Source organism: Ursus arctos, unplaced genomic scaffold (assembly GCF_023065955.2).
Source record: "Ursus arctos isolate Adak ecotype North America unplaced genomic scaffold, UrsArc2.0 scaffold_1, whole genome shotgun sequence".
In the NCBI taxonomy this organism is placed as follows: Eukaryota; Metazoa; Chordata; class Mammalia; order Carnivora; family Ursidae; genus Ursus; species Ursus arctos.
In genome coordinates, this window is record NW_026622763.1 from 43564394 (window position 1) to 43583051 (window position 18658).

The following is an 18658-nucleotide window of genomic DNA, read 5'->3' on the forward strand; positions in this document are numbered from 1 at the left end:
TACACCGCATTGTGACCTGAACTTTCTCTTTCAAAACACACAGGTTTCTAGAATACCATTATTGGAATTGGTTGCAATGTAACTGAAAGGCATCTGTACACAAGAGTGCAAGTTGCCCAGACTGCTGACATTTTCAGGGCAACCACACCTAAAACAAGTTTCAGCATTTCAAAATAGGTCTAAGAATAAATTGTGCAGAATTTGAGGCCATAATCTCCAAGATAAAATCTCTGAGATTTCACAACTTAAATTTTTAAGAAATACTGTTGATTTCTTGTTTTACCTATTGACATCAAAATTTGGTTCACATTTTTTATTCAGTCACACATACAGCTCTAAGTTTCTTTTTGAGCATAACGCTCACTGAGCATATCAACTTAATATGAATTTTTATTTCTTTTCACACATTTTCTTTTCTTGTTCATATTATTTTATTTGTTAACAATCACATTACACTTACTGGGTACCAGGAGCAGTTGTAAGTGCTTTTACAAACACGGACACATTTAGTCCTTGCAAAATCTGTAAGATAGGGGCTCCTGGGTGGCACGGCGGTTAGGCGTCTGCCTTCGGCTCAGGGCGTGATCCCAGCGTTGTGGGATCGAGTCCCACATCAGGCTCCTCCACTGGGAGCCTGCTTCTTCCTCTCCCACTCCCCCTGCTTGTGTTCCCTCTCTCGCTGGCTATCTCTGTCGAGTAAATAAAGAAAATCTTTAAAAAAAAAAAAAAATCTGTAAGATAGGTTCTACTATTACCAGAGTCTCCATTCATGATGATGAATCTGAGGACAGGGTAGTTAGGTAGCCTGCAGAAGGTCATACAATGTATATGTTCACTAATTAGACCTAGGCAACCTGACTCCAGAGTCCATGATCTTAGCCACTATGTTATGTTCCCTCTTTATCATCCTTTCCAAATAAGCAAGAGATGACTTCTACTTTATTGAAGAAATAATTGGCAGATCAAATGGTTCAGAGAGTTTGTCTCATGTTTAATGAATTTATTTATTTATTTATTTCTATTTTTTTAAAGATTTTATTTATTTATTTGACAGAGAGAGAGACAGCCAGCGAGAGAGGGAACACAAGCAGGGCGAGTGGTAGAGGAAGAAGCAGGCTCCAGTGGAGCAGGGAGCCTGATGTGGGGCTTGATCTCAGGACCCTGGGATCACGCCCCGAGCTGAAGGCAGACGCTTAATGACTGAGCCACCCAGGCACCCCATGAATTCATTTATTTAAAGAGATTATTTGTTGAGTAGTTACTTTTTATAAGGCACTGAATTAGGCAGTGGGGAAAGAGGTGAATTTATTTCTAAAACACCAGAGGCAGGTGTTTGTCTAACTGCATTCAAGAAAAGAAGATCAGAAACCTCGAAACTTAAAACATTTACATGCTTCAAATCAAAAAACAGTTCATACTTTCCTGTCAATATAGGACTTAACTCTACAGGTGTGTACAGTGTGGGTGTCAGGGCCAACACACGGGCAGGAGGCATGCCCAGAGGGGTCCTGGAGTTCTGAGGATATAGGCTCTGAAAGAAGACAACCTGCCCTGAAATTGCAGCTGTGTTACATACTATTTGTGTAGCCTTGGGAAGTTTATTGACTTTATCTTTTCAATCTGTAAAATGGGAACACCTACTTCATAGGAAGTTGTGAGTATTAGAGAAAAATGAGATTTTAGAGGAGTTCTAGCACATTGAAATGTTCAATAAATGATAATTAATATTACTTAAAATGCTCCAAGTGCATTACCCAGCATTGCCACATCAGATAATTTCACAAGCCCAGTCTTTACTCACTAGCAAGATACCAGTGTGCATGAATGTAAACAGACTAAAGTCAACAAAAAGAACACCAATCCAGGATCTGATTTTTCACTTAAGTTATGCTTAAACTAGTTGTGAAGATGGGCAAGGGGTGATTATTTCAATTCTGGAACAATGGAATTAGTAGGAAGGAGGCCTGGTTAAAATATTCTGATGTCATTACTTAAAAATTTTTTTTTCTAATTTTGTTAGTATATGTTTCTTAGAATCTTTAACATAAGTTAGCACATATAACTTCTGCTGGAATGAAAATGAAATGTCTGGAATTTCTTTTGTTTGTGTTCTCCAGGGAAATCAACACGCAGCTAATGTAGTTAAAATGTACGGCTTCATCTTTATTCTTTATATTTTAATTTTTAAGTTCTATGACCTCAGATATTCTAGCTAAAATCTCTAAGCCTTCTATTCTGGAAAAGGTGTTTTTAAATGTTATTAACAATTTTTCAAATGCCATATGAGAAGTATTTATGAAAATACTCTTGCCTATTCTTTTACATTCCAGATTAAGTTTCATTAACTGAGCTGTAGCTCAACCAAATATTTTTAAGAATGATATTATAAAACTTACTTGGTAAAGATTTAGAGAAATAATCAGTATCCACTAGACTTAAAAAAAATTAGATTAATAACAAAAAATATTAACAGAACTCTTTTACATGAAGTATTCTCCGGAGGGAAACTGATCATTGAAGGTATTGGCATCCTCGAAGGAGCAAATAATTAAAACAGAATGTTGTGCAACTCACACTGTACTCACACTGTTGTGAATATATTTAAAATAATGAATGTTGGTGGGTATGAAATTTCAGTAGGTCACCCTCTGCTCACTCTGGAAACATGAACTGCAAAGAAACAAGTCCTGCAATTGTAGAGTGAGAACTGAGTAGCAGCCAGCTAACAGGACAGTCGAGGCTGTGGATCATTAGTGGTATTTTTGTGTAGTCCTTCATTCAGGGAACAAATTCAGAGAAGAGCAATCTGGGAATCCATAAATCCTACTGAGCATTGGTTAAGTGACATTCATTATAAAGAACACCTAGAGGGAAGACCTGAGAATTGAGTCACAGCTAGAAAGATCAGGTTACCTGAGCTCTGCATGTCTTGGTGAAGTAAGGCAGCCTAGGAAGAGAATGATCTTTGTCTGCAGTCATTCTGGTAGTATTATATTGGATAAAGTTACAGGCTTATCTACTACTATGTTGAGTTTCTGTCATTTGTATATTTCTCACATATTATTGTGTATTTTGAGCATTTAATGTCATTTATGGTTTATAAGTACATTTAGTTTCTGTTACATGGTATCTCAGCTGAATGTTTATTATTATGAGTTCACTACCTTTCATGTCTGTCACTTTGAGTCTAAGCAAAACTGTAAATATTTTAATATGTGTAGCTATATGTATATAAATTCAGATGCAAACTACCAAATAAAAACTCTTCTCATTAATCAAGATTTTCATTGTTGCTTACATAGATAATACAAGATACGAAATACTGAAAATAACTTCAAATCCAACTTATTCCAAATAGAAAGGACAAAATGTTCACAGAATGCTGCTAAGTAGTCAATAATTAGTACTAGTTTCTGAATCTGAGGCTTGGAAAACAGTCGGCAAGTTACTGAAATGAAAATGTGAATGTGAAGAGCCGTTTTTGGAAAAGTGACCCTGGTGTGGGATGAGGGTCTAGTCTGCACAACCTACTCTGAGAGAATTCCATCACTCCCTAGGTTTGGCAACACTGAGCACTATTTTCTTTAAAATGAGAAAATAAATTGCCTCAAATATTTTCTACATGTATTTTCCAATAAAGATTGCAGGTTAAATTCAGTGATGAAACAATAAGATACATGTTTTATTGGGTCAACAAAAATTTAAAAGAATGCCCATCTTTACTATGCACAGTAAATGGCAATTAGGTGCACCATCTTCGAAGTAGAATTTGAAAAGAAGTACTAAAAGTTTTTAAGATACACATACTATTTTACCCAGCACTTATACCTCTAGAAGTATACACTAAGGGAAACGACAGCACAAGTGTGCAAGAGAGGCTCTTTGTATGTGTTTACAATTGTGAAAAGTCAATAATAATAAAGTATTGTTGTTAATACTTTACTTCCTTTAATGTAATACTTTGTGAATATTCAAATAATTTATGCACGGTCCATGTGTTAAACGTTACATAATAATTTCTGAGGGAGAAAAACAGGCTACAGTTTGGTATAGATACTGCTGTCCTGGTCTTGTCAAAGAAAACGAAAAGCATGAGTGTGTGTGTGTGTGTGTGTGTGTGTGTGTGTGTGTGTAGAAAATACACTTATTTTTTTAGGTGCAAGATTATAGGTCTTTTTATTTCTATTTGTTCTCTGTATTTTCTAATTTCTTGACAATAGAGTTAAATCACTATAAGAGAGAGCAGAGATATGAAGTCCTTGTTGAGGTGGTGAAATCCTGTTTCAGGGACGTGACTGATGAAGTGTCTGCTGATACCAAACAGGCCTTACCATCTCGACTTATGACTCTGGGTTTGGGGAAAAGAATGAAACGCATTGGGAAACCAATGTAAGTATGAGGCTGTTTTCAGTGTTTAGAAAAAGACTACAGAAAAAGACATCAGAACAATGGCAAGGATTTGTAAGTATTTTCACTCTGCATATTTGACTAAGGACATCCAGGGAAGGCTGGGATTGCTTCAAACATGCATATATTGTCATAAGAACATGTAGACATGTTGTTTCTTTTATTGACTTGAAGATGTCCTATCAGAATCAGCTGACTAGGTAGGCATTAAAGATCTATCTGGACTGCCCTTACCCCTTTACCTCTCTCCTTCTAGGCTAACCAAAGAAGGGTGATTAGTTGTTAAGTCTTTTCAGGAAGAGCTACAGGTTAAGTATTAGAATAAATTGCTTCATAATATATAAACCACATGGCAGCAAGTTATTAAGTTAGTTAATAAACAATGTAGGTTTGTTAATTTTTACAGTCCTCACATCTAGCAAGACGACTGGCACAGGATGTTGAATGAATGAGACTTCTCTAAAATATGCCACCTGACCTTCTCATTGGTAATGGGCATATCCCTGTGTTCTTTTAAATTTATTTATTTATTGCTCTCTCTCCATTTCCTTTTCTTTTTTTAAATAAGTGCCTTAACAAAAAAGCCCTTCAAAGAGTTCGACACTGAGTGGAAGAGACAGACATAGAAACAAATTATTACAAGATAATTTCCTAAGTGTTCTGACAGAGATAAGAAAAAAACGTTAGAAAATGTAGACAAGGTTGCCTGAGGGCTTTAGAGAAGACCAGGCACAGGAGAGGATGGTGGCCTCTGGACAGATCTCAGAAGCACAAGAGAGCAGGGTGTGCAGCAGAAACGGAGACTGATATTTGGAACCAAGATGAAAAAAAATTAAAGGTGTTTTAAATAAACCAGACACTCTCCACACCAGTAAATTTATGAATTTCCCTTTTAAATACTAGTGGTGAATTTTGCCAAATCACATAATTTTTCCAGGAAACAAAACTTTGTTGTGGGAGGAAGTGGATAAGAAAACAACAGAGCGTCCACACTGAATCACACTACCATATGAGTTTTCTTCCGAACTTCTTAGATAAGGACTAGATAAATAGTAGTTGAGTAGCCCTAACTAAAAATGTCCCCCAAATCTAAATTGACCATATAATTTACAGTTCCAAGTGGGGAAATTTTTAAGAGGAAAAAAGAGTGCCATTAATAATTATGCAAAGATTACAAGCATATACTAACTATCCTCATTCTACTGTAATTGAGCATCCTACCAGATAGAGATACCTTTCGAATGATACAGTCCTGTTTAAAATACAAAACACCTAAGATAAAGCTTGCTTCATTCACTTTTTGGTGCGAATTAATAAATCAGATTCACACCTCAGTTAATCAATAAGAAACCATAATTAAGAACTACAATTAGAACATAAAGTATGGAATAAGTTGAGGTTTAAAAAGTGTACCATTTAGAGGCAATGAAGTTTGCAAGCATAGACAAATTTAGATTTTAAACTGATTTCCACTCTGGTCTGTGATCATCAGTACTTTATTTAACTTCTCTGAATGTCAATTTAACCTGTAAAATGGGATAATATTTATTCCCAAAGCTGTCATGAAAATCAGATAAAGTAATGTCTATAAAAAGCCAGTCACAAGATTGGAACTCAATTAACATTAGTCCTTTGGGAGAAGACTAATAGGGTGGAGTGCTATGGTCTATGAGCTACAACCATGGAACTTAAAACCCAGAGAACACATCTGCGTGTATAAAGGACCTAAATAAATATGTAGTTCAAGATCAGCCGATTAACACTATTAAAGAAAATGGATGGTGCATATAATCAGAAGAAATTTTAATGAATTTAGCTAAGGGAAGTACATGGGAACCTGATGAAAAATTACTTATATAATACATAATGTTGCACAGCTCTGACATTGATTTTTACTGAATTGATGTGATCTTAGTATATTAAAAAATCTAAGGATTATGATTTCAATATATGATCTAACACAAATGGATTTTTATTTTTTCAATATAAATCCTTATTTAGTTTGTCCTAGATTTTATTCTTTACTTGATCTTTGAGATATTGGTTATGAAACCACCACTAATTTTATACTTTAATTTTTGTCATCACACCTATCATCTTGGGTCATTAGTACAGTTTCACTGATTAGAATTAAGAACGGTGTTCTGAACATAAAGGTCAAAAGTCAGCATGAGAAGCAACAGCCATTCTGAGTTGTCTTGAACCCATGCAGTTATTACATGTTTCTCAAAACCAGTATTTCCAACAACATGAAACAATCAATGTCATATCAAAACAAAAAAACCAGACAAATAGAAGCATTCCCAATGATCCTCAGGAAAGAAGAAGAAACAGAACAGGAAGAAAAAAATCCCAATAAAATCAGCAAAGGTGAGAGTCCACCTTCTACCACAATGTCATCTGACCGATCGCCCAGAGGAAAAGGCAGGTAAGCAAGAGCAGCGTGGCTGGGGCACACTCGCCAGACCCTGCCTGGCACAATCTAGTTTACATGAGTTCACAAACAGAGCTGACCAAGGGCGACATGCTCTTGTCGCCCACTCTCACTCCTCTCCAGTGCTCACACACCAAGCACCAGCCCGGGTTGTCTTACCCATTTTCAAAATAAAAAGCAGTCTGAGACTTCTATGAAACAGTGGAAACCACGAAAAGGAGAGTTTGTACACACGCAGACCTACTTTAACGAAGGAAAAGGCACTGGGGGCCTTCTCAGTCACCATTTGAACTGCCCACAGAAAGACTGATTCAGTTTCTTTTGTCTTTTAAGATTTTATCTATTTGAGAGAGAGAGAGCGAAAGACAGAGAGCATGAGCAGAGAGGCGGGCAGAGAGAGAAGCAGACCCCCCACCCAGCAGGGAGCCCGAAGTAGGGCTCCAATCCAGGACCCCGAGATCATTATCTGAGCCGAAGGCAGACGCTTGACCGACTGAGCCACCCAGGTGCCCCTACTCTGGTTTTCTTAATTAGATATTTCATATAAATTAAAGGACTAAGAGAAAGATATGGAATGTTCAGTCATAGCAATAGGAGTGTAGTACTTGGATTTCTCTTAACCCACCTGTGACAAGTGGCAATTTTACCTTAACTGTTCAGTAATGGGACAAATTTCCTCCCTATGGTGATTAATGTATTACTGCTGCCTGACTCTACTGTTTCTCAGTAGTTTAGCACTTTTGCTAAATGCAGATAGTGCAGTAAAGAGAGAGAAGACATTCATTTGACAATCATAATTAATAACAATAATTTTATTATCATTAATAAACTAACTTTATTATTTTAGGTTTAACACTCTCATCATTGAATGGCCCTGAGAGTAAGCTTCACCGTCAATTAAGAATTTTCAAGAAAACACTGAGTAATAAAATGTCATACTAGATATAAAATGTCAACACTGTGTGTCAAATGCAGCAATAAATTCAAGTCAGAAAAGAACAGGAGAGGGGCGCCTGGGTGGCACAGCGGTTGGGCGTCTGCCTTTGGCTCCGGGCGTGATCCTGGCGATCTGGGATCGAGCCCCACATCAGGCTCCTCCGCTATGAGCCTGCTTCTTCTTCTCCCATTCCCCCTGCTGTGTTCCCTCTCTCGCTGGCTGTCTCTCTCTCTATCAAATAAATAAATAAAATCTTAAAAAAAAAAAGAAAGAACAGGACAGGAGAGGACTTTGGGTTTGGCTCTTACAAAGAGATTGCTGGAGATACTAGTGAGTCATTTTGATGCAGTGGTGAGCAAGTGACACTAAGGTAACTGGTTAATAATTTTTGATTAATATCTTCTCTCTAATGCTATATTAAATATTTTCTAGCTATTTGCATAGTTATAGGCTACTAAGATCATTTATTCCTTAACTTATAAGCAAAGAAATATAGTCATTGCTAAAATTCAGGTGAAAACTGTTCTTAAGAACATTTTAGAAAGTAAGAAAAATCGAAACATCACATATTCCCTATAGCTCACTTTTGTCAAGATCTCCTGATCTCAATCCATTTGCTTCCCCAGAGCTATGGTGCCATTTCTCATCTTCTCTTCATTCTCTGTGTGAATGCTACTTAAGCACATACTTCAAACCAGATACTCTTCCATATATTCTGGACATAGAAATTAATAAGATTAAATATTTTCTTTGAATGAACTTTAAAAACCAGATCAAATTAACTACAATAATATGTAATGATATGTAGCACATTTCAGGTACTACCCTGAGGGTCAGAACCAAGTGTTGTGAAGACACAGAGGAATGTTAAGTTAAAATTCTGGAGCAGGCAGTGGGGGCATCAGGAAAGACTTCACAGAGTTCTTTTGATCTGTCTTTGGAAGGATGATAATGGTTTCTTTAGGGTGAGAAGCTGAGGGAAAGGCAATCCATTCCATGAGGGTTTCCACTGTTTATTACAGATAAAAGAAAATTTCTGAAGGGTGAGCAAAGCCTTGGTGACATAAAAGAGCAGGGCTTATTTGAGAAACTCAGAGCAGTCAAATACTATTGAAACATAAGATATGTAAGAGAAATGGAGTTGGCAAGATATTCAACTAATTGATATTTATTGAGTACATATTATGGGCAAGAGACCAAGCTAGAAATAATGCTATGTATTTTATTGTATACAACACAACCAATCAGCCTAACAAAGTGGATGTTATTCTCCAAGGACCTATCAAGAAGTTAACTCAGGTGCAAGGAAGGTAAACTTGGACAGACCTGTGAATTCAGCTGCTTACTCTAAACATACCCTACTTAAAAACCCAAGCAAATTCAACTCTGATGGGGACGAAGCATCCTGTTAAAAAGTCTAGGACTTTATTCTGAGAGTCTTAATGAGTTAAGATAGTGTTTTTAAATCAAGGTATATTATAAGTGCATTGAGCAGCAAATATGGCAAAGTTGTTAAGGGCTCAGGCGTAACCACTAACAAGCTGTGTGATTCAGTGAATTAATCTCTCAGGGTCTCGATGCTTTTTCTCATAAAATGGGGACGATGAGAGTATATGTTTTATGAAATTGTTGTATTCATTATTTAATATGTGAAATTCATTTACAATGATGCTTGGCCCCAATAAGTCATCAGTGTATGTGATTCTTGTTTCAGAAATAGCTCTCTGACGGCATTGTAGAGAATGGATTGGGAAGGGAGAAAAACTTCAATCCTCAATATTCTCAAAGAAGAATGAAAAGGGCTTCAACTAGGGCACTCGGCAGTGATAGAAAAGGGAAGGTCACATTGGGAGATATTTCAGATGTAAATATTGAAAGGAATTGGTGACCAGTTGGGTTTAGGGAGGAGAGGGAGGAAAAAACAAAACAGAAAACGATCTGACCCGGAGGTTTCTAGTTTATATGGCCAGATGAATGTTGATGCCTTAACATTTCATACTTCAACTGCTCCTTTCCTGTGAATTAATTATCCTAGGACTCTCCTGGCAGCTGACTGCCAGTAATTGATTTAGTGACTATTTATAGCAAAAAAATAAAAATAAAAACAATGCTGAAAGCCATTAGAAGCCAGAGAAGCCAGTTCCTCCCACTAAGGCTAGCCTATCCCTGTCGCCCTAAACTGACCCTGTTCTCAAGTCCCTTGGGTGTGAAAATAACTGAGCAGTTATCTCTGAAACCTGCAGACTACGCAGTTTCTTTTTAGCACCAGAGCTGCAAGAGGTATGGTGCTGATGGGTGGTAAAAAGGGGACTGATGAGCATAGCCCAACTATAGCTTTGGGACGTTTTGTTTTCATTTGAGACAATAGTAAAGTTTTCAAATTGTGAGGAAGAATGTTTCTAGAGAATTCTTAGTTTCTCAATAAACACACTGATCAAATTTAAGCTCTGTATAATATCCAGAGTCCATGAGATGTTACAAAGTTTAGGTATATGAAAGACAATATTTTAAGATGACCATTACAGTACTCTGTTGGATGAAACATGAGAATGTATAAACAAAAAGTTAAAATGAACACCAAAATAAATTCTAGGCAAGATACTCCCTGAAAATTTTTCTTATTGCTTGAATTACACATACATAGAATATATTTCCATTCTTCTCTAAAAACTATCATCTAGTTCTCTAGTACACAATTCAGAAATTATGAATGTCAAATATTTTACATGTCATATAACTTATATACAACTATCATAAGACTTGTTTTTGAGCTATTAAAGTTTTAAGTAACTACCTTGCTTCTTTAGAAGTTAGTATTACATATAAATGACAAAAGGAGACAGGAAATACACAAAACAAGTTTATTTTACAGTGGGGGGATAGAGGAAGAGTGGTAGTTAACCCTAAATTCTGTTCTCCATTTATATAAAAGCTTCTTCATTTCATAGTCTGTTCTTTTTCCTTTAAAAGCAATTTCACGAAAACATCTTGGGGTTTAGAAGATAGAAGTGAACATTAGTCACTCCATAATACAAATATTCTGAAAGCTGAAGTGAGTGTGTGTCCTCTGTGCATTTCCTCCAATAGGATGTTCCTGTAGTGGCTAAAACATTACCTTACAGAGAGGTGGTGCCACACGGTACACACCTTCACTTTTACTTCCAACAATGCAACACTTTCTATAAGGTCTTTCCAAATAACTCTCAGAGATGGTAGATTTAATGTTATCAAACCAAAACTTCTTTTCAGTTTAGCTGACTCAAACACTGCCTCTGGAACTTTGTCCCAATATGACTGGTGCCCTGTCTGGATGAAGAAAGGACTTCCCTTGGCCTCTTCTCATCCTTTAGTTCTTTGAAAGCAAGGCAAAGGTAGGGACATTTCTGATTTGTTAACAAAATTGCCATTGTACCATGTCTGAGAGCATAATGGCAAAAATATAGGAATGCTCCAACCTCTAAAAATAAAGTATTGTATATGTCCTGTTTTCCTACTGAGTTAAGACCTTTATTTCTTTTGGAGAAACTTACTTTGATTTTCCAAATGTTTAGAGTTGCTTGATAATTTAAGATAAAAATCACAGGTCTACATATGCCTGAATTGGATAACCACTTCAACAGCTAGCTTCATTCCATGATACACTCCAAACCTGACAAGCAAAAAACTGAAAGATAACCGACTTTTCTGTTTCCTTAATATTAGCATCACCTCCAAACTATGATCTAGTTAATAACTGAAGTGTTTGTTATTCCTCAATCCAATCTAATGCTAAAAAAATGTTTTTATTTTCTAAGTAAGCTCTATGTCCAACGTGGGGCTTGAACTCACAACCCCAAGACCAGGAGCCACATGCCTAACTGACTGAGCCAGCCAGGCACCCCTAAAGAGTTGTGCTTAAAGTGAGTGTATTATATTATTAAAATACATGCCCATCCTTGTATAAGCCTCAGTGTAATTATAGTTTTGTATAATTAGAGCTTTATGTCAAAAGATTTACAGCTTTATCACCTCAAGCAGTATTTCACAGCTGCCAAGAATGATTTATGCAATAATGACTTAAACTGTAAAATAGAATCCTCAAAGGAAGGGCTGTCAAATATTCCTACTGCAAATAACTAGGTTTTTAAAAATTGATATTCTGGTAAACAGCAAGTTCAATTGTACCCGGTAAAATCACAAAAAGTAGGATTGTAGGAAGTGTTGCTTCCTAAGAGTGATCATGCAGCTCATTGTGCACTGCATCTATGTGAACTCATAACACAGATCATGGGTTTAAACTGCTTATAAAGCCACTGGCCAGTCTGAGAAACAAGCTTTCAGAAATAATACCATGCTTATGTTTTTGCTATGCCAGTATGAGTGAATGGAAAAAGTGGAAACAATATCTCAACTTTTTGTTAATTTGCTCATTGTTCTTATTACATTCCTATTATGTTTAATGCATTCTTATTGTATTCCTATAAAGTCCTAAATAGAGAATAAGTAAAGAAAGCATTTACTGAACATACTTAAGAAACCAAAAACCTCCCAAAAGTAAATGACCTCAATAATAAAGAATTAAGGAAGCTTTGAGAGACAAACCAATACAAAATGTTGGTGATTTTACCCCTTCTTGCTTTTATAAATACAGAGTGGTTGGCAGGTCTCTAAGAGGCAAGACTTTCAAAGCATTTGAACTTCACAAGCTCTGACTGAATTTGCAGTTGCCATGTGAATAAAACCAATGCACTTTGAAGATTCTATTCAAGGTATCTGAACTAGTCTCAAAAACACAGGTTGATTACATTCAGAGCAAATAAGTCTGACTCTGTCTTTGTGATCTAAAAAGGTCATAAAGTTAATCTTTCTCTTTGGAAAAAGAAAAAAAAAAAGCTTGGCCCATCATCTCATGTATCCCCTATTAATAAAAGTGAAATAGGCAGCATTTGTCATTAGCTCTAACAATTACCAAGTCCTTGTAGACTGAGTCAAATCTGAAAATAAAGCCAACAGAAGCAAAATCATCACCAAAGGTTGATATTTATATCCCTAAACAAGCTTTCAAGAAAATCCTCATCTAAAACAAGAAGGTTTTAATTCATATAACCAAGTGCATCCCTCAGTAGAAAGATTTGCATTAGTCAATATACCAGCATCTTCACTGTAAAAACTTTCACATTCATGTTTGTGATTCCACATTTACTTGCCTTTCTTAGGTGTTTTGAGATAACTTTACACACTTACATTGCACAAGTCACACAAGGTTTTTGAAATATCACCATTCTACTTGCTGTATAATAAATAACAACTTTCATTTCAGAATTTTGTCTGAAAAATATGGTGAGTATCTAAGTGATCCTAACAGTCCAGGTTCATTTTATACTTAAATTCTATAAGTTAAAAAAAAATTCTGAAATGTCTCAAAAAACATAATGACCAAATGCGGACCAACATGCCCTGTATAACTACAATATAAACTGTGTCAACATCATGATAAATATTCAGATGGGAAAAAAATGTCAGACATTCAAATTATTCCAAAAGCCCGAATTGTTGGCATCAGATACACGCACAAAAAAGATGAGTTGCATTTGGGTAGTGAGAGCCTTAGTCCAAGAAATGCTTTCAAGACAACAGAGCAATTAGGCTATTTCTAGCAAGCCAACACTGCTGATTGAAAAGTTGGGGGGGGGGGGATGAGAAGAACTTTAAAAACCATCTCTATGTTGGCTGATAATCATATAATTGTTTTCATTCTAGATTAAAGTTATACAAACCTGTTTTTCTAATCATAGTTTGTCACATTTACTCATTCAAGTCAATATTAAGGAAAATCTTGTAGTTAATTACATTTTCTATCATAAAATATTTAATTGTAAGAAAACAAGAGGAAGAGTTAAACCTTTTCCGTGATAAAATTTCTGTTGTGTATTTTATCAAATGATGAATCAGTATATGATATAAGCTATAACACATCACTCATTTTCTCATTTGCAAGACTTAAGGGTTTCCTAAAAATCTGACTAGATATGCCTCTGTCTCACCAATTTTTGTCAATGGCTGAAAAAAATGATAAAGCAACATCAATAAAACTAACTACAACATGCATTTTTAACTGAATTATCTTTAAGCACTAAATTTTCAAATATCAGTAAGTGTGCAAAATTTGAGAATGTGTATTCTTTTAAATGGGTATATGTGAATATTCATACATGTGAGTTCATATATTATAAATGGTGTATTTAATGAATGCATGTCTATTAAATGAGTATTTTTTTTGAGAACTATTATAGGTCTAACATATTTTGCTCACATAGCAAGCCTGAAAGAAGAAGGAGTGCCCTTGAAGTTGAGATATGACCTTAAGTTGGAGATGCCAGTTTTGTTGCAGCTGAAAAATGAGTACAAATAACTCCACAGTATCATAGTTCCTTTTGTCCATTTCCTATTTAGGACGATTCTTGAATACATGAACAGCTTTTATTATTTGAATATACATAGGTTTACTAGACCAATTTTTGAAGTTCTTATATATCACCCTAATGTCGTATAAAAAGGAGCAAAAGAAACAAGAGGTGTTGCCTATCAAATAAAGCTGAAAGCCAAGAAACATTTATAACTGCAATAGTTGTAGTTGCAGATATACAGTTTTCAACAAGATTTTGCTCTGTGAAATATTTTCAATTTCAAGCAAATAAAACTCCATATTTCTCTCCTACCAAATACATATCAATGCAATCAGTAAATTATTGGCCTTTATTTTATTCCCTAGGAAGGGAGAGAGTAAGACTGATTCGTGGCACTTTGTCCTCAGTGATAGTAAGCTACTACACTTTTGAAGAGTACAGAGTACCCTTATTCAAAGAGGAAATTTTTCCTACTAGTCCACTAATGACAGTATTCAGATTTTTTGAATCCTAAAATATACAAAATATATGCAGAAAATATCTACAACTGAATATTTGGAGCTTCTCTGCACAGGAACTTTTAGTAATCAGTTGTCAAAATTTCATTTCAATGGAATCAAATAAAAAGCATTCTAAATAGATGAACTTTACCATTTTTGTGATAATAGGTGACCTCCACTTTCCTCTCCTCTGACCCCAGCAATGCCTGGGCAATCTGGGCAATATCATGCCTCTTGGTCTCAGGCCCATGGAGAAAGTCACAGGTGCACGGCTTTTGCATGACATCTGGCCTGGAGAAACCAGTCATCTCGCAGAACCCATCGTTGCAGTAGATGATGGCACAGTTTTGCACTCTGGCATTTGCAATGATAAATTTTTTATCTGTAATGAGAAGATAGTAAGGCATCTTTTAGAGAGCTTCCACAAGATTTTCATAAACACTGGAGCAAATTGTTGCATAATAGGAGATCTGAAATGTAGGTGCTTCCCAAATTGCTAAGTGCCCAGGGTTTTGAAAGGAAAAAAACAAAAATCCTAAATGTGAAATTAATGGTCCTAAATAGTTTTAACAAAAAGTATTAAGGAACCACTCTTCAAATTTTGAGAATGTAATTTCCCAAATAGACTAGTTCTCAAGCCTGTGACTCCCAAAGGTCCTAAGACACACTCAAACAAGCAGTTGTCCCATTGATATTTCCAGAATGCCATTTAATTGTAAGATAAATATTTTCAAAGCCAAACAATGAAACACCTTGCAGCTGACAGATTTCTCACCTCAACACTGGCCCTTAAAAGTACAACTTTCTCAAAGTAGCTATTATTTTTGGATTTGGCTTTTCTCTATTCCCCTAAGGCATGCTACACACTCATCATGTTAAAAAACAAAACAAAAAAAAACATGAAACTATTAGCAGTAAAACTATCTCATGTTAATTAACAGTTCAATAATTCAAAGATTCATCTTTCATAATATATATTTCCAGAAGATAAAAATATTTACACATACACAGTAAATATCATGTTAACACCTTTTCACTTTTACTTTGGGAGAACCTTGAATTCTTGTGTAGTAGTAGGTATTTTAATACAAAGGGCTTATTAAATTTTGATCATAAATTATATTTACTATTTCCAGATAGAATGTGAACAGGATACATTAGTTTATTTTGTACACAAGGTACTATATCCTCATGTCACTAACTACAGTGCCAAAATAACTGCAAAATGTACAACATAACTGTGTGTTAATGTATTTTTAAGGAAATGTTGAATATAAATTAACAAGGATATCAAATTAATATATTTATATAACAATAATTCATTCCTTATAGTTAGTCCACATGAGAATGTTGAATTTCTCCGCATTCAGTTGTGGGATTTACTTACTACATTTCAATTTTCAAATTTCTTGATGGAAATTTAAGGAAATGATAAAGGGGCAGAAATATTGCTTTGAATAATGAACCATTTGCATTGGGAACTAGTACGGATCAGATATTGCTTTTTCCAAATTATCCTTCTTGGGATATATTTACATTGATTCAATGCAAAGTTTAGCTTCTATAAACTAACAGCAAGCAAGCATCCCTGTCATACCACAGCTTTGCAATTTAACCAAGGTAAAATATAGTTTGCATAGCCATTTACATCGCTGCTACCATTTACATTCTCTTGTTCCAGTAGTATGCTCTGCCCTACTCCTGACTTTCAAAAAGTGTACAATTAAACAGCCTCAAAATATATGACCATGTTATACTAGTACGTTCCCTTTAAGATAGTAGAAGAGTAGGACATTAAGTAGCAAGGCGGATAATGGAACAGTGGGAGAGGAGGATCAGATTGCCTCCTATAATGGAGACCATAATCTAAAATGTAAATCAGAATTAATATCTGGGGGAGAACACTCCTGCTGCCATTCGAACCTCCTGGCTCGGTTTCACAGCCTGTTAACTTGAAAGAGCCCGGAGTTGCCGGCTCCTCAGCCTGTACGCTGCGAACGCCAAGTGCACTGTCAAAGCAGAAAGCGAGGGAGAGAGAAGAGAACAAATGAACTTACTTTGCCCTTCAAATTTCCGTATGATGGTCCCCAAAAATGTGTTTTGTGGTGCCACATGCCCCCTGCGAACAGGCATGTTGACCCCGGTCTTCCGAGGAGCGCTCCCCCCGAGCTCTGGAGTTCTCCCGGGATCTCTCCTCGGCTAGAGCCCAGGCCAGCGCGCGAGCCGCTCTTTGTGGCAGAGCATCCTCTTTTGAAACCAGAAATCTCTTCCCATTAGCACCACTTCTAGACACCCGCTTTCCCCAGCGGAGTCCAATCCATCCCCTTCACCTTCCGGAGGGGGCCTCGCACCGGACTGCCGCGGGTGAGAGGGTTTGGGGGTGGGGAGAGGGAAGGAGGCGGGGTGAGGGGGGGTGGCGGGGGAGGGAGGGAGGGAGCGGTGGGGGTGGGGTGGGGTGGGAGGGGGGCGGGGAGTCACAAGGGCAATCGATCTGTTTCTCTTCTCCCAAACAGCGCCAATTTCCCAGTGCAAATGGGCTTAACCTGGCGGTTGCCCAGAGCTGTGAGGATGGCTGAGGGGGGATGGAAGACTCGTGCGGCTTTTGCAGGAAGGCGAGAAAGAAAAGGAGGCTGGGGGGTTGGGGGGAGTTGACGTTTCTATCCCCGCCCTCTCCCCTACACACACACACACACACACACACACACACACACACACTCGCACACACTCGCGCACACACACAGGCGCGCGCGCGCGCGCGCACACACACACACACACACACACACACCCTTTATCCCGAGAGCTTGGGCGCCGCCACAGCTCGGATTACTCAAGCGTGCTTTAGCGGAAGCCAGCCAAGAAATCTCCAAAACTCAGTGACAAACAGCTACTCTGGGAAGGTGATCTATCTCCACGGCCACCAGCCACAGGGTTCCATCCCTGAGCTCCTCACGCCGCAGTAGCTAAAAACACCCTTAGCTGCAAAGAAAAGACAGGTGGGAAAACAGTCCTTCAGTGAGGACTGTTTCTAAGCTCTGGTGGCGTTTGGGAGTTTGAAGAGTGAGGATGAGCCACTTAAGGGTGCAGGTTTAGCCTGAGGGTGCAGCTCGGATCTCTTGGACTCCGCGGAGGTGGGCGCCGAAGCCCTAGCTGAATTGTCACTCCTGTCCCTGCACGGAGCTGAGCTGAGTCTCCCAAAGACTAAAGGCTGCTGGCGCCGCCGCTGGGCATGCCCGGTTTCATTGCTTGAACCCCTGAGAAGTTACAACGTTGGGGGTTGATTGGGTCTCTAGGTGCTGAAGGCTGCGAGAAAGATGGGAAGGCCAAAGACTGTGGGAGCAACTGGTACAAAACAAGGAAAAGTGTTTGAAATGGGCGAGGCTGGGCGCAAGGGGGAAGGAACAAAAGGTGGGTGGGGCTAAGAGTTACCAGCCTTGGTGTGACCTCCAATGCCACTTATCTTCTGAACACACTAGGAACACCATTCTACTTAATCTCTTACACTATTTCTAAGAAATTATCTCGTTTAGGATGGGAAAGGGTTCAAGGAGCAGAACAGAGTTCTCTTCGTTTTTGTTTCTCAGAGCCTGCCAAGGCAGGAATCCCATGTTATGCATACACTTCTGTCCAAATAGTCCTCCTGGAGACTTAAGAAATCAAATGTAACAAGTCATGCCAGAAGAGAGTGTTTCCTAAGTTGTTTTTTCTAGTTTTTCTTGCTTTGTTTCCTTTCATTTATGTTATCTCCTTTAGCCTAATAGTTTCCCTCCACATCCCTTTCTCTAAATGGAATTTACTACTGCTACAACCTACAGAACTACTAGAATACCGACAAACATCTTGTTTCCAGCTGTTGATAAAAGTCCTAAATCCTCTATAAAAACACGTAGATGCATGATAGTGTTCGGGGTTCTTGCAACTCATTAGCCTGTTTTGCCTGTGCCTTGAATTAGTCGGGTTCATATTTTCTCAGTTACAAACTCAAATCTGAAGTAAA

General features: G+C 37.5%; 1 protein-coding gene across 1 annotated transcript in view; it reads right to left on the reverse strand.

The window, feature by feature from the left end:
• The window catches only part of KCNH7 (potassium voltage-gated channel subfamily H member 7), a 457738-nt gene extending 440941 nt beyond the window's left edge, over positions 1–16797 (reverse strand). The window contains exons 1-2 of the mRNA XM_026492673.4: positions 16722–16797; positions 14816–15046 (exon numbers count right to left, since the gene is read on the reverse strand). Coding sequence (XP_026348458.1) covers positions 14816–15046; positions 16722–16797 — 307 coding nt within the window. The remainder of the gene's footprint in view (positions 1–14815; positions 15047–16721) is intronic.
• Between the last annotated feature and the right edge of the window lie 1861 nt (positions 16798–18658).